Source organism: Thermothelomyces heterothallicus (genome assembly GCF_042370625.1).
Source record: "Thermothelomyces heterothallicus CBS 202.75 unplaced genomic scaffold P884_scaffold_4, whole genome shotgun sequence".
Lineage (NCBI taxonomy): Eukaryota > Fungi > Ascomycota > Sordariomycetes > Sordariales > Chaetomiaceae > Thermothelomyces > Thermothelomyces heterothallicus.
The window spans coordinates 310,090-324,491 of record NW_027192565.1 but is presented as its reverse complement, the minus strand read 5'-3'; the positions used below and the strand labels follow the sequence as shown (position 1 = coordinate 324,491).

General features: G+C 55.2%; 4 protein-coding genes across 4 annotated transcripts in view; 1 reads left to right on the top strand and 3 right to left on the bottom strand.

Annotated features, from left to right (window-relative positions):
* The first annotated feature begins 3,719 nt into the window (after positions 1–3,719).
* Positions 3,720–4,407, top strand: P884DRAFT_93332 (uncharacterized protein). Its single transcript, XM_069446184.1, has 2 exons — positions 3,720–3,810; positions 4,038–4,407. Exons 1-2 carry the CDS (start codon positions 3,800–3,802, stop codon positions 4,300–4,302), a joined length of 276 nt encoding a protein of 91 aa, XP_069299959.1. The 5' UTR covers positions 3,720–3,799; the 3' UTR covers positions 4,303–4,407.
* Positions 4,408–6,541: 2,134 nt separating this feature from the next.
* Positions 6,542–7,820, bottom strand: P884DRAFT_255991 (uncharacterized protein). Its single transcript, XM_069441031.1, has one exon. It carries the CDS (start codon positions 7,656–7,658, stop codon positions 6,726–6,728), a length of 933 nt encoding a protein of 310 aa, XP_069299958.1. The 5' UTR covers positions 7,659–7,820; the 3' UTR covers positions 6,542–6,725.
* Positions 7,821–9,389: 1,569 nt separating this feature from the next.
* Positions 9,390–11,411, bottom strand: P884DRAFT_218115 (uncharacterized protein). Its single transcript, XM_069439371.1, has 3 exons — positions 11,033–11,411; positions 10,707–10,947; positions 9,390–10,619 (listed from the first exon to the last, which is right to left on the bottom strand). The coding sequence occupies exons 1-3, from the start codon at positions 11,355–11,357 to the stop codon at positions 9,782–9,784; spliced, it is 1,404 nt and encodes a 467-aa protein (XP_069299957.1). The 5' UTR covers positions 11,358–11,411; the 3' UTR covers positions 9,390–9,781.
* A 1,807-nt stretch (positions 11,412–13,218) lies between these two features.
* The window catches only part of P884DRAFT_290053 (uncharacterized protein), a 4,253-nt gene continuing 3,069 nt past the window's right edge, over positions 13,219–14,402 (bottom strand). Inside the window, exon 4 of the mRNA XM_069444037.1 lies at positions 13,219–14,237. Within this exon, the coding sequence (XP_069299956.1) occupies positions 13,677–14,237 (561 nt within the window). The 3' untranslated portion in view covers positions 13,219–13,676. The remainder of the gene's footprint in view (positions 14,238–14,402) is intronic.

The window sequence follows — 14,402 nt, the reverse complement described above, 5'->3', positions numbered from 1 at the left end:
GTCCAAAATGGAAGAACGTCCAAAATGGAAGAACGTCCAAAATGGAAGAACGTCCAAAATGGAAGAACGTCCAAAATGGAAGAACGTCCAAAATGAAAGAGCCCCTCAAATTGGAAAACCGGCTCCCACGAGGGAACCTGCGAGAATCGTGGGCTCCTGCAACGTACGTATCTATGTAATACATTACAAACCAGCTCTCGCAACAGCTACACTATCTAGTGTGCATGCCGCTAGCTTGCGCTATGAGCTGACGGTTTCGCCTTCAAACTTGCCGAACTTTGCCGTCTTGGCATGATGTTGCTGACGCTCGCCATTCGGGACCCTAAATGGGGAAGCATCACGCAGAAACAGCCGACGTTGTTCTCGGCGGGCGTGCCTCACCGGTGGGCTTCTCCCAAATGACCGCCCCGAGGGCAATGTGTAGGTCGAAAGAAAATTTCCTAAAGGTACCTAGGTACTTCGGGCATGCATGAGGTAAATTCCGAGTATCACGGGACGCTGCGGAGTGCTAGGACAGAGTAGTAGTGACTCGGAAACCGGAAGTGTCGTGTGCCGTTCATTCCTTGCTGTTGTGGCTCGCGTGGCTGTCAAAATCTGTGGGATGCGTTAGCGGAAACACTCTTCAGCTAACTGGCAATGTGTGGGAGAGGAAGAGGGCGCGAATCAGGATGAGGCCCCACAGATGATCCGGATACACTAGCTGCCCGTACCATGTAATCCGTAGTTGTAACTACACTAGTGTAATCCGTAAAGTGAGCACCCTCCCTCGGGCACGGAGCCCAGACCCACATCATGACTGTAGTGTACTGTACGCGGTTCGTGCTGCGTAGTCCCTCCCACTCCCTGCCCTACCGGCGGAGCCCACCCTTGCGTTCTTTAGCACCCTTGCGTTCTTTAGCACCCTTGCGTTCTTTAGCACCCTTGCGTTCTTTGCCACCCTTGCGTTCTTTGCCACCCTTTTGTTCTTGGCGCCCTGTCGCACTGGTGCAGGCTTGTTTCGCGGATCAGGTACCATCTAATCCGTACTCGATATTGCAGCGATCTCGTATGTAATCCGTACATACAGGCGGATCCACTCGCTAACAGGGCCACCTAAACTTCGTTTTGTACAGGATGAACCTCATATATCTATGTACATAGATACATGTACTAATTACCTAGGTATCCAGAGCGCAACAGAGATCCAAGATCAATGAAGGTAATTACAGTCAGGTGGCAGGCGTTTCGATTTAGCAGTACGGAGTAGTTAATACACTACGCACCTAGCACTCTACGCAACTACGAGATCTGGGCACACTAGCATACACAACTACGAGATCATGGCCTGCTGTGGGAATGGATGGATGGATTGAGCGGTCTTCGTATCTCTGCTACGGTTGTTGATGGCGATGGCGATGGCGATGGCGATGGCGATGGCGGCGATGGCGGCTGCAACCCTGGTAGGTCTGGGAGCCCTAGTGGGTCCAGTCTACCACACCTGCGCAACCCCTGTTTCTCATTGCCAATTCGTTCCTGGTTGGCCTACGAAAGTTGATCCAGGCTCCCAGCATTTCGTGTACTATTGGAGCCGGAGATGACCGTCACGGCTTATTCGCTTCGATACCAATTTGTCCTGAAACTCCGGCAATCCCGCATTGCTGTTGTCCTCTTGACTGCGACCTTCAAATCCGGGGCACAAGCTAATCGTGTCTTGGATGACCCTCCCTGCGTTCGGCGTTCCTCCCGTGGGTACCTCGACAAGCAGGGATCTAGGCCCCTTTCCACCAACGCTTCTGATCCATCGTCACTCGGTACTACGAACTACTGCGTATGCACGCCTCTGTGTATGCATGTATGTATGTATGTACAGTACATAGGTATGTACAGACGTGGGTGCGTAAGGTATGTACATACCTGAGGTAGGTACGTACGTAGTACAACGGAATAGCTGGGCCCCACCACATTCTGTTGCGGCAATCCCGCGCTCTCTCTGAGGTTCCCCGTCGCAACACGGGCACTCATCCCCGCCGTTGCAGTGTGCGGTACCGAAACCGCGGACTCTCCCCGTTGTAGCAACGTGAGATTCCGAGTTCTCAACGTTCAGGCGATCAGCGCAGCGCAGCAGTGTCGGTAAACTGGATGTACGAGAACTGGTAGCGCAGCCTTCAATGATCCGATTTACAACCGTGTTGCTGGTCTGGGAAGCATGATCAATCGGGCTGCCCGATGCGTGGCTCGTCGTGCTCCTCCCGTTTCGGCCCACGCTTACCGAGGAAAGAGAGGTCGCGTCTGTTGATAGAATGAAATTGACAGTACCTAAGGTGCTGAATACCTGTCCAGATGTACCTTGCCCAGGACGAATCTTTCTGCTTGCAGTAAGGCACTCCTGCTCCGTTCTTCGAAGGCGGATGCTGCAGCGTATTTTGCATAGGTACCGTGGACATGCAGTACCTAAGGTTGGGATGCCCCACAACCATTTTCTCCTCACCTTCACCTCCCCCTCATCCAATGAAGCTATCGCACCAGGAAGTGAAGGAGAGTTACGCAGCATGGCCCGGCCCCAGACCTCCTCGCCAAAACGCCTTGTCTTTTCGTCTTGCTCCCGAGTCGACGCAGCCACGGAGCTACTTGAAGAGATTCGCAGTATATTCGTTGGGGCATTATTTCGTACCCATCATGCAAGTGACACGAGATCGTGGAGGCTTCCGACCTTGTTGCCAAAAGACCCCCATTCCGGGTTCTTGGGCCCCTGCCAAAAGCAGCCACACCGCAGTACTACTGCTTCATCCAGAGACTGACGCAGTACATTAGGTTCCTCTTCCTCTCCGAAAGGTAGGGTGACACGATCTTGCTAGGTGCGACATCGCCTGTTGATCCTGCTTGGCGTAAGGCGCGAGATGTCCGAACCAAGCAACGACCCATGTTTGCAGCGGCATTGTGGCGGTTCCCTCCCCGAACATGAACGGGGTCTTGCTGCTCTTCTACGCAGCCTTGCCCCTTCCCGTCAATGAGGGAGGTGGACCGAGCCGATCGGACTGTCACTCCTGCTGAACCTGAAACAATAGCCAACATAACCAAACTAGAAATATCAGCGACGGGAACGAGCGAGTGTCTACGAGATGCCTGGAAATCACCGTTTACGCCAGTGTGAGCAACGGTCGGGGCAGTTGAGCTAGTACCGATCTGCCTCCCCAACCATCCGTCCATTAACCAAGTCGGACGTTTATTGACCAGGTTTATGTCCAACATCAAACCGTACTGCGGAGAAGGTACTTTAGGCAAGGCACCAGCGGACTGTGTCAGGGAGGTCTAACCTAGGTGCTGTACCTAATACTACGCAGTAGCGTCACCCATGGCTCGAGGTCCATTGTGAGACCAAAAGGAGCGACAGTAATACCACGCAGATGGCGGTCCGCTGGCGTGCGAACCCACCCCCTCTACCCCTGCTGGCGTACGCAAGAGACGGTGAGATCCATTTTCCCTTTCTTTCTCGGCGTTCTTCTGCAGGTGCCTCTTACTCCCTCGGAGGACCTTTTACCACTACTATATAATAACCCGACAGGATCCCTCCGGCCAACTTCCCACTCCTCCCGCCTCCTCTTTTCTTGTCATCGACACTTGTACACATTCGAGACATTCATCAGCTTTGCCCGCCTGTAGGCTTTTTGTGCTTCGTCAAGCCTCGATCCGACATTACACACGGAGAACTCTAAGGGTTGAACCAAGCACTCAACCTTCACACCAGACATCGAGATTCCCCACCGAGCCGCCTTGCTCACCTTCCTACTGAGAACAAAGAACGAAGCAAAACAGAAAAACAATGGCGTTAAGGTACGTAGCTGCAGTCGAGATGTTGGTTGGTCGAGTCTCTTCTCTTCCCCCTCTTGCCACACCCTCCTCCACTCCCTCTCTCTATCCCACCCCTCTCGCTTTCTTTATTTGATCTCGCCTTTTGGGGAGCCCGTGACGAGACCCTTGCCTTGCGGCTCTTGGTTTTCTCTGGTACCGCACGGTAGCTACGGAGATTAAGTTAAATGCCCCGCACTGACCTTGGCAAGCCAATACCCCAGCAGCGCAAACAGCGGTTCCACCCAGGCTCCGACAGCCGGTTCGAGCTCAACCGCCGCGTCCTCCCAGTCGCAGCCATCCCCACAGATGGTGCAATATCTGGGCCAGCCCGCAGCAGAGGATAGCTCAACGTACGGACGGCTTGCCGGCCAGCCTTTGGCGGGAGATCCCGCCGGTCGCGTCGCGCATTACACGGCGCGCGCCGAGCACGAGATCAACCGTTTTAACACCCGGTTCCGGCCGTCGCGGCAATAAATCTCCGGCAAAGCGCGGCCGGGATGCCGAGCCGCCTTACGGGGCCTCTAATGGTTCGACAAACAGACTCGGCCACGCGATCTGATGGAAACGACTAGAAGAGGCGACACGCAAGACGAGTTGGATTGGGTAACACGGTCTCTCCTTGAGGCGTCACCGAGGCGCGTCGGCTCGATATGAGGGGTCTTGGCAGGTGACCCTGAACCTGGAATGACGTGCCCGTCACTTGCCAGATCATCCGCTCAGCCCTCGAAACCCCTCAGGGAGAACGCAACAACGGTACGTGGGCCGCGGGCTGGCTGCACTGCGCGACAGGTATGGCGGCCGATCACCTGGTCGAGTATTCGTCCTCAATTAGCAGGATCAGAAAACGAAAGTAGCAGCGCAGGGTCGGGATAAGGTTAAGTTATTTTTGGGAGATCTCGGACGTGGTGGAGACGGGCGGGCGGTGGGCTTCTCAGGGACCACTCCACATTACGCAATTAACTACACTATTCCGTACTCCGTACACTAATCTGTAATTATACTACACTAGGGGACGCCTGGATAGCGGTCATAACCCCACACAGCTATCAGGGCGGTTCGGATGGTGCCAGGAGCAAACACGCAAGTGCGTGTATCGGAAACGGAGAAAACAAAACAAAAATTATCTAATCAATGTATACATCGATGAGACTAATCTTGAAAACGACTTTTCTCGCTGCTCAGCTCTCCTGAAATAATTAATTCCAATTTGGCCAATTAATAACATAGTACTTGTCTTAAGAGTGGTTGACTGTCCCCCTCTCCCCCACTCTCTCACCCGACTGGGATTGACGCAAGGAGCTAGCCTGCCTTCCCTCCCCAAACCCGATCAGACCAGAACCGGCCAACTGCCACCCACCCTCCTTCCAGCCTTTACCGCTCCGGACTCGCGTTCTCGGGACCGAGACACCGCATGTGCCACTTCTCCAAATATGAGAACATTTTCCTTGGTGTTTTGTCTGCTGCAGGCCTGCTCATTCTAGCACGCCAAGATTTGATCAACATCGAGTCGGAGAGCTCCTAATTAAGCACCGGCAGGAAGCAGGACAAATCCAGCGAGCGCGGTAGTTACGGCGGCAGTCGTTGCACTACGGATTACAGACATTCGACCCGACTTCACCCATTCCGGGGCTGCTTGCGCTCGCCAGAGTAGCTCGCCAGAGTACAATACATACATACCTCATGTACATACATACAGTACAGCTTATTAATTAGTGCTCAAGACATGTAGGCTGCAGTCGCACATGACGAGCGACGGACGACGGCACCGATGGGAGCGCGATCTCGGCCTCTGGCCCTGTCAAATGGCGCAAAGCCCACCCGGTAATCATGACAGGAGCGTTTCCTCGATCGGGCCCCACGCAAGATTTTGTGTTCGGTCAAATTCGCCTCGCTTCTGCAGGCTCCCGATGGCTCTTTTTTTTTTTTTTTTTTTTTTTTTTTTTTTTTTTTTTTTTTGCGTTGATGGCGTTCGGGACCGCGCAGTCCAGACACGGTACGTAATTACACGTGTATGCCCCACGAAGCGATGCGCCACGGCACTTCTTCGGGCGTGTAGAGGAACATGGGATACACATGTGTCACGGTGTCGCCTTGTCTGGCGCGACGGGTCTGCTCCTTTTTTTTTTTTCGTTGCAAGGATATGGGGCACGGCACCCGGCTAAGATGCAAGGTACCTAACGTTACATAGGTACCTAGTTAGCTAAGCATTCGGGAATCTGCGTTCCCATTCTCTCGAGCCGATTGCGACATTGCAAGATGGCGTCTTGGGTTGCTCTTTCTCCCGGTCAAAAGTCTCCGCGGAAGCCGTAAGGCTGAAACAGCGATGCGCACCCCTGTGGTCTAGAACGCTTACTTTTTAATAAGTGCGTGGTTGGGGAGACGAGGAAGGGGGGTGGTAGTGGTAATTAGTGGTGGTGGTGGCGGTGGTGGTGGTGGTGGATGGTTTTTCGTCTATTGGCTACCCTCTAAGCGGGTTCTGTTCTAGACGTGCCCACGACGGCGGCAAGACATAGGTACATTTTGATGACCAGGGAAAACCGGAGCGATGCTTTGGGCAAGGCTTGTTATCTACGGATTATAGTATGACAATTGGCAACTGCACGCCGTTGTTCGAGACATGCTCCAATGCTGCTACAGCTCGATGGCTGCAAATGACTACAGCTCAGACAGGCTGCAAGATACGACACCACAGCGGTATTCGCGCCGTGGGCGGCACTCCTGGACCAACTGGTACGGTCTACCGAAGTGGTGATAAGATGCGTTGATTCTTCCAAGTGCCTCCGGCACTTGGGGATGCTGTCTAAATACGGATTACATGTCGACCCCTGGCTCATCATCCCTGTTGGTGGGCCAGTCGGATCTGACCCACTGACAGCTAAATGCTGTAACAGGGTCGTTCAAGAAACGGTCACGTTCTTGTAGAAGAGGTTGGACCTCCGGTCGCCAGCCTTGCCGGAGGCGAAGCCGAGGAAGAGGCGGACCTGGCCGGCGGCCGTCTTGTAGATGGCCAGGCCCTCGGGCTCGCGGAAGCTGAGGGTGGAGCCGGCCTTGGTGATGAGGGGGCCCTGGACGACCTCGCCCGTGTTCATGTCGACGCTGGCGACCTCCGAGTTGAGCTCGGCGCTGACGTCGTACGAGTCGCCCCAGAGCAGGTAGAGGTACCGGCCGTAGGCGGCGTAGCCCTGGAAGTTCTTGCCCTTGGTCTTGGGCAGCGGCTGCTTGAAGTCGGCCAGCGGGGACGAGAAGTCGCCCTCGGTGGCGGCCGCGAGGTCGTAGACGGCGATGTGCTTGCCCGAGCCCTCGAGGTGGTAGCGCACCACCAGCCGGTTGTGCACCGGGTCGACGGCGCACGTGTGCTCCGTGGCCGCCGCCACCGGCTTGAACTTCCTGAGCTCGCTCGACGACTTGGTCAGCGTCTTGCCGCTCGCGAACTTGAACCGCGCCAGCTGCTTGCCGTAGCCGTTGTCGTTGGCGTCCACCTCGGTCCACAGGTACGTCGCCGACCCGTCCGCCTGCGCGCCGAACGAGACGCCGTGGCCGAACCCCGTGAGGTACATGTGGCCCACCTCGTTGCCGGAGAAGTCGAGCTGGGTGATGCAAAGATCGCCCGACGTCTCGCCCGCGCCGTTCTTGCGCTGCGACACGAACAGCCGCCGGTTGACGTTGTCGAAGGCGAAGCCCTGCTGCACCGTGTCGTCGTGCAGCGGCTTGTTGCGGTAGAGGTCGTACGACGGCTTGGATAGGTCGAACCGGGCCGAGCTGGGCACCGTCGCGGAGACGACGACCGACGCCGCGAGCGCCGCGAGCGCCGTGAAGCTGAAGGACACCATCGTGAGATCCAAATGACGGAAAGGGGGAAGGGGGGGGGGGGGGAAAGAACAAATTTGCGGTTCGCTGCCTTGACGAAAGAGCGATACGCAAGGCAGGCGTAGTCTAGGTTATTTTAGTACCTAGTACGCATCTGTATCGAGAGAGAGAGAGAGAGAGACGTTCATAGGTATGTACTTGTATGCGAGGCGGATGGGTGGAACTTATTCAGGTTCAAAATTAGAAACGCGCCGATCCTGCTGGTGGAACCGCCCGTCGCGTGTAAGCCCCCCTAAATGTTGCGCCGAGCCGACCGTGAAGGGCAGGTATTGTCCCAATTAGGCAGTTGATTCACCTGCCTGCCCGCTGCTGCCCTACCCGCACTTTAACAATGGAAGCTGAGCAGGTGCCAATGTGGTTCGGTGCTCAACTGGGCAGAAGTTACCGAGACCGAGGTCCGCAGAGCTAAATATGGTGTCCTTTGCACCCTTCCCACAGCATTTGTGTTCGCTCGCCGATGTGCGGAAAAGAGTTATAAGTACGAAGAGCTGAATCCGCTGCCAAGCCCTTAAGCGTATTTAAAGCTTGGTTCACTTCACGTGTTCCCTGCCTGAGCCAGGTTAGTTGATATAGTTTTTTTCTGTTATTGTTTTAGGCAACTGGCCATAACATCTAATTATGACCCTACCCAGTTCTCTCCTCCCTACGAGGAGGCCGGTTACTGTGTAGGTAGGTAAGCAACGTCTTGGCGGCAAGACATGTGCACCACCATCAGTTCGATCAACGTCAGCCAAATCGAAGTTCATCAGACGTCCGACTATTAGGACCGAACAAGTATGTCTTGCATACGCAGGGGGCTGGAAACACTTTCCCTCATACCGGATTTCAAGTCAATCAAAATCCAGGTACACTGTGTTATCGCAGAGACGAGAGAGAACCAAGGGCACGCTCCAGAAGATTGTCACCAGTGATCCTGCCTGGACCATCATTGGTGCTTCAGCCCGCTTTTGGTTCAACAGTCGGCGGGGTTCAACGCGGTTCACGATATGCAGAATGTCCCCGAGGTTATAGCAGCCCGTCGGTTCGGCTAACATCAAGGCGCTTTCATACGCCTCGAGGCGTGTTCTCAAGAGAGCCTCTCGGGAGGCTCATGCGCCACTGACGCAATGAGGCGCGGCCGTTCTTCCGGACCCCTCGTGAGTCTCGGCGCAGAAGCATGATTGCTCTGGAAGTGGACGTCGGTGAAGAGACCCGGGCGGTCCATATTTCCTGAAGACAGGGCAGGAGGCGACTGAAAGGTTTAACTGGCGCTTGGCGCCGACCTCAAGTGGTTTGTCTCCTTTGGTTTTGCTGAATCTTTGAATAATTTTTCCCTTCTCCCTCCTCTTTTGAAACAGCAGGCTCCGATTGACCGAGCTGGCTGCCCTTGACTCTGAGTATGAGTCGCTCCATGGAAAGAATCTGGGACTGTGAAGAGCTAAACTAAGGAAGAAAGCATCATAATCTGTGCTTTCCGCTTTTTTCTCGGCCGAGTTGCGAGCTGCCACGTCGGCCGGGGTATTTGCACTTTTGGTGAGGGGCACTCTTTGTGCTCCTTTCCAACCATATCCGGACTTTGCAAGGTTATTGCCAAGCTGTCATAACGGCTTCGTTTGCCTCAGGTGCAAAGCATATTAAGGCGCCAAGGTACCTTAGTAAAGGCACACAGGTGACCGGATTATCTCAGGTAACCACCCCGAGGTTATGTAATTCAGCGGTCACGGAACGGTCTAGATCGTTTGGCTGATGAGATCTTCGATGGACTCGTGGCTGGTAGAGACGGAATTTTCACAGGTCTTACAGTCCCGTGAGATGGCAATTCTAAAAAGAGAACATGGCATAAACTTCCCTATCCGACGAAAATGTAGTGAACCCCACAGAAGACATTTTTGGAAAGCGTTGTCGCTTGCTCCCGACCATTCCACACTCCGCATCTCTCGGCATTCTGCGCACCACGCTCTGTTGCCTGAGGTGCCTCTCGGTTCCAGATTCAGGCGATGAGAATATGAGAATGTGGCGCACTGCCGGCAGGAGCTCGGGACAGTCCCGGCCAACTCTGTCGGGAAGTGCTCTAAATAAGTAGTCGTGGATTGAAAATTCCTTTTCCCTACTCCTCCTCCTTGACCGCGCTCTCAGTTCCCTCGTCCGGATCTTCTTCGATGTGAATGCGTTTTAAGGGCCTCTGACTTCCGATAGTGCCGCCAGCCGATGCTGAAGACGTAGCAGTATCCCCTTCTTTTGGAGTCAGAGGCTGCGATACCTGCCTGCCTGGGCGGCCGGGAAGGCTAGATTGGGTCGCAGAACCGAACGAGGATGATAAACTCGGCACTTGCCCATCATCTCGCTCCAACCCCTCCCAGCTACGCTTCCGTCGTCGGCCCCTCGGTGGCTCGCCCAACCATCCGCTTTCGTCATCATCGCTAGTTCTATTATCGTCGTCTGACCAGTAGCCATCGCCGCTATCAAGCCGGCCGTCGCCCTGGGTCGAAAGCGACCTCTTCTTTGGACTGACACTTCGATTCTGGGATCGCACGGACTCAAAAATCTGAGCACTAGACCTGACATCCAGTCCTCTCAGGGTTCGGGTTTCGGTCTCGCCCCTGGCCTTGTCCCACAGGCGAACGACGTATTCGAGATCCGACAGGAAGAACGGCATATGTTCATCCGTGAATATGCACCAGGCGAATCGTGCGAAGAGGCACTCGACGCTGATGCCGCGAATCGGCTGGGGTAAGCGGTTATGATACAGGCCCACCAGTTCAGGCGAGCCCGACGGCAGCAGCACGTGAGTGACAAGTTGGACAGGCTCGGATGTATATGCGCCAAATCGTTTAGGCACGAAGGTGAAGCGTCGAGCATCGAAGAGATGATGCAGGTCTTTACGGAGGATGAGGATGTTTTTGTCGTCGTTGATAGCTGCTACTTCTAGCGGTCGCCGGCAGTATCTATGAGTGATTAGTCGTCAGCTTCCATCAGTCAATCGATAGTATAACTACACTCTCGAGAGCGCAAAAAGCAACACGAAACCTCACCTATCCAATTTGTTCGATACAAACCAAAGCCTTTCTCCCTCCGGAACGAGGTGTGCCTTCTCAACGGCATCCATATAGCCAGATACCCGGCAAGTAATGTCGCGATCCATTGCCGCCGCAGGCCCCTTCAGAGTCGGACGTGGCAGAATGAACTCAGGCAACTGGAGGTCCCTCCACGGCGGCGGAAGATTGCCGTGCGGGAAGCGCCAGTGATGGAACGATGGGATGACGGGATATTTGACTGCAACGGAAATGGTTACAGTCAGACAAGGTGGCTCCAACTCCAGCGGAGGAAGAAAGAAGTATGTATCTGAGAGGAGATATACATAACGATGGGTCGTGTCCCTTAACGCAGAAAAAGTACTCGCTCCCGTGGAGCAAGCCGTCGTTCGGGCGGTTGACTTGTTGAAAAATGGCGTCCTCGGTCAAGTCTTTCTGTGCTATGTACCCATCGTCCCAGTCCACGCCGGTAACGATGCAGCAAGCTGTCAGCGCAATATCGAAGTCGAGCGCGCCGCCGTCTGCGGCCATGAGCACGAGAAGGTCAGGAGCCGAGCTGGGGTAGGCAGGGTGTCGAAATCGCACGGCGCGCGGTGTTGATCCTAGAGCATACGCTGCCGCTGGCGGCGTGAAGGGACGTAGTGCGACCATCTTACGGACGACTAGCAATCGAGTAACTGGATTAGTCTGATCTCGTCCGTCGCGGTCTGTCGACCGAGTGTTTTTGAGGCGTGGTTGCCGTCAACAGACCCCACAATCGATAAGATAAGTTCCTGTTCGGCTGCGGCGCAGGAACGGTCCGATGGCCAAGGCTAGCCGCCGAGGTGGGGCTCATCCAGATGGTCACGTGATATAGCTCCAGCCACATCATGCAAACGTGACCGGAAGCTACTTTACTGACTGCCAGCGATCGCGGCGATTCTCGACCGCAGCCGTGACCCTGGCGGGCACCCGAGCTGCACCCCTAATGCTATCGAAACTCCTCAGAACAAGATCACTGCCGAGTCGACAAGACGTACGCGAAGCGTATACCACAGTCGAGGTATTTTACTCATCAATGCACTGTTCTGAGGAACGGGGCAAATCTTGCATGGAGAGGATCCTTAGTCTTGCACGGTTGAATCTTTTCCCCTGGTTATTCTCAAAAACTGCGGAGGTGGATTTACAAGGACTGGCAAGGCCAGAATTGACAAAAGTCAAATAGATAGAAATAGGAGGGGGGAAAACAAGCCGAATATGAAGTAATTTCGTCAAATAGTGCAACGCTAGCTCCTCAACTCCCCGCGCGACCATATCACGGCCCTGTGTTCGACACGACTGACCCATACAAACTACCGCATGCAATGCATGATACGTACTTTTTCAGTACATATTGTACCGTACGTCTCTGCTGACTCAGCGTCGGCGGCAGCTCCACGTCGCCGGGGCCTACTACCGTTCGCGCGCGGAGGGCTCGGCCCGCTCAACCACCTCGCAGCCCTCCTCCGGAGGCCGCGCCCGCACCGACGCCCACACCTACGCAATCGGCCGCTTCCAGGCCCAGAACCAGATCGACGACAACGGGACGCTCCCCGGCTGGACGCGACGCTCAGCACCAGCCGCCGCACCCTCGCCCGGAGGCCCGCGTCGCGCTGTACGAGGCCGCATTCGGCGGCGGCAAGCGGCATGCAAATTCCGGCGCCGGGGCATTGGGCGCTGGCCTTTTGACCGACTTTTGTGTGTGTGTGTGTGTGCCCGGAATGCGCGGTTCCCCACCCGGCCTCGGCACGGGAAAAGCGGGTCCAGCACCGGAGGCGGGGCTACCAAACTAGGCAGGTACGCAGTACCTACGGAGTAAGGCGCGGAGTACGGATTAACTAATTAATAGTAATCCGTACTGGGTGCTTGCGCACTGGTAAGGTGGTACCTTCCCCGAGTCCACACTCCACCACATTTACACTATTGCAAGTTGAATGGATCAACGCACATACACGCAAGATCAGGTGTTGCAGTTGATTTTTTTGGCCCACTCGGAGCTTAGGATCTGTCCGTGCATGGAGAGCCGGCGTTCGCCGTTGTGATCTCCCGCCGGATCTGGAGCGTATCGTTTCGTCTTGCATCGGTTACCGTTATTTTACACAGGCGGTGGCGATTGTGGCGCGGGGGCTTGCACACGGCCTGGGATCGGGAAACCGAGGGGTTTAGATGGATGTAATCCGTACAGGATATTCGGCGCGAGGTCTCCCCTTAAAGTCATAGGTATACAAGTATTCATTCTGAGCTTGTGCACTTGATGGAAAATATGCCGGTCGTATTTGAACCTGCCATGATACGTGTAGTAGCGGAAGTAGTGTGTGACCTGCGCCGCCCGAAGCCATCGCATCTTTCGAGGCCTGCTTTTGGACATGAGAATGAAGAATAATCAACGGGCGAGTTTCCTTTTTTGGGGTGACCTGTTCGCCAGACTCGGGAAGATGGTGTCGGCCCGCCAGGGCTGGTTACCGAAGTCGGCAACACGGAAAACAATACACACCGACCAGTGGCTGGGGCCGCAAGGCTCTCCTGTCGCGTGCCACATGGCTGGTTTATTGAATTTCAACCTCTTCTGAGAATCTAGGTACCTTGGTTGCGTTACGTGCTCTGCTCTATATCCCCACTTTCCCCCTTTATCCCATTCTTTCCCTCTCCCCTTTCTCTCTCTCACACACACTTAATATTCTTTCTTTTTCTTTGTTTTCCTTTTTTTCCCTCTTTTTCATTTTCTCTCTTCTTTTCTCTCTTCTCCTTCGTCTCTTTGTTCTTTTGCTTAAGAGAATCTCTATATGAGTTCTGTCACTCAAGACTGAAACGTCTGCCAAATGATACGACCTAATGACTTCGGAATCAAAATTATGTATGGGAACAGAGCAATAACAAAAATAAAAACTTCTCACAAGTTTTTAGCCGCTGCTATCCAACCCAAAGTTCCCCACCCTTCACGTTTGACCCTCGTCAGTCTGTTAATAATGGCCCCCGCGTGACGTCGGCCAACCTGGCAAGCTCGAGCACCAAGCGCCACAGATAGATCTTGAAGTCGACGTCGCGCATCGCCCGGGCGGACCACCGGGCCCCTTCCTCGCCGACCCGGCGCGCGGCCTCGCGGCCCCTGTCGGTGCCGAGGAACCACGCGACCAGCTCGGGCAGCTCGCCCATGCCGACGCTGACGGGGACGTAGTGCACCCAGGGGACGACGAGCCCGCCGCCATCGCCACTGCCGCCGCCGCCGCCGCCGTGCCACCACTCGCGCAGCACCGTCTGCTTGAGCACGCACGACCGCGACGCCAGCAGCCGGCGGAAGCGGCCCGAGATGCCGTTGCCGTCCAGGTCCAGCACCAGCCGCGCCCGCAGCGCCGCGCCCGCCGCCTGCCGCGCCCACCGCGCCCGCCCGCGCAGGTGCGCCCGCTCCCGCCGGCACACCGCCCCCGGCCGGCACTGGAAGATGCGCGTCGCGCACGCCCGGTACAGCCGCGTGTTGAGGAAGCCGGTCCGGGTCGCCCGGATGGCGGGCGCCGACTGGTCGTGGGATTTTTCTTGCCGGAGGTAGATGTGTTGTTGTTCTTGTTCTTCTTCTTTTTCTTCTTCTTCTTCTTGTTGTTGTTGTTGTTGTTGTTGTTGTTGTTGTTGTTGTTGTTGTTGTTGTTGTTGTTGTTGTTGTTGTTGTTGTTGTTGTTGTTGTTG

Excerpts from the sequence above, each read along its gene's own strand:
- P884DRAFT_255991 (XM_069441031.1), bottom strand. The coding sequence starts at position 7,658 with ATGGTGTCCTTCAGCTTCACGGCGCTCGCGGCGCTCGCGGCGTCGGTC.
- P884DRAFT_218115 (XM_069439371.1), bottom strand. The coding sequence starts at position 11,357 with ATGGTCGCACTACGTCCCTTCACGCCGCCAGCGGCAGCGTATGCTCTA. Across the intron at positions 10,948-11,032 it reads GGGACACGACCCATCGTTAT|TCAAATATCCCGTCATCCCA; the intron begins GTATATCTCCTC and ends TTTCCGTTGCAG. Across the intron at positions 10,620-10,706 it reads GTATCGAACAAATTGGATAG|ATACTGCCGGCGACCGCTAG; the intron begins GTGAGGTTTCGT and ends AATCACTCATAG.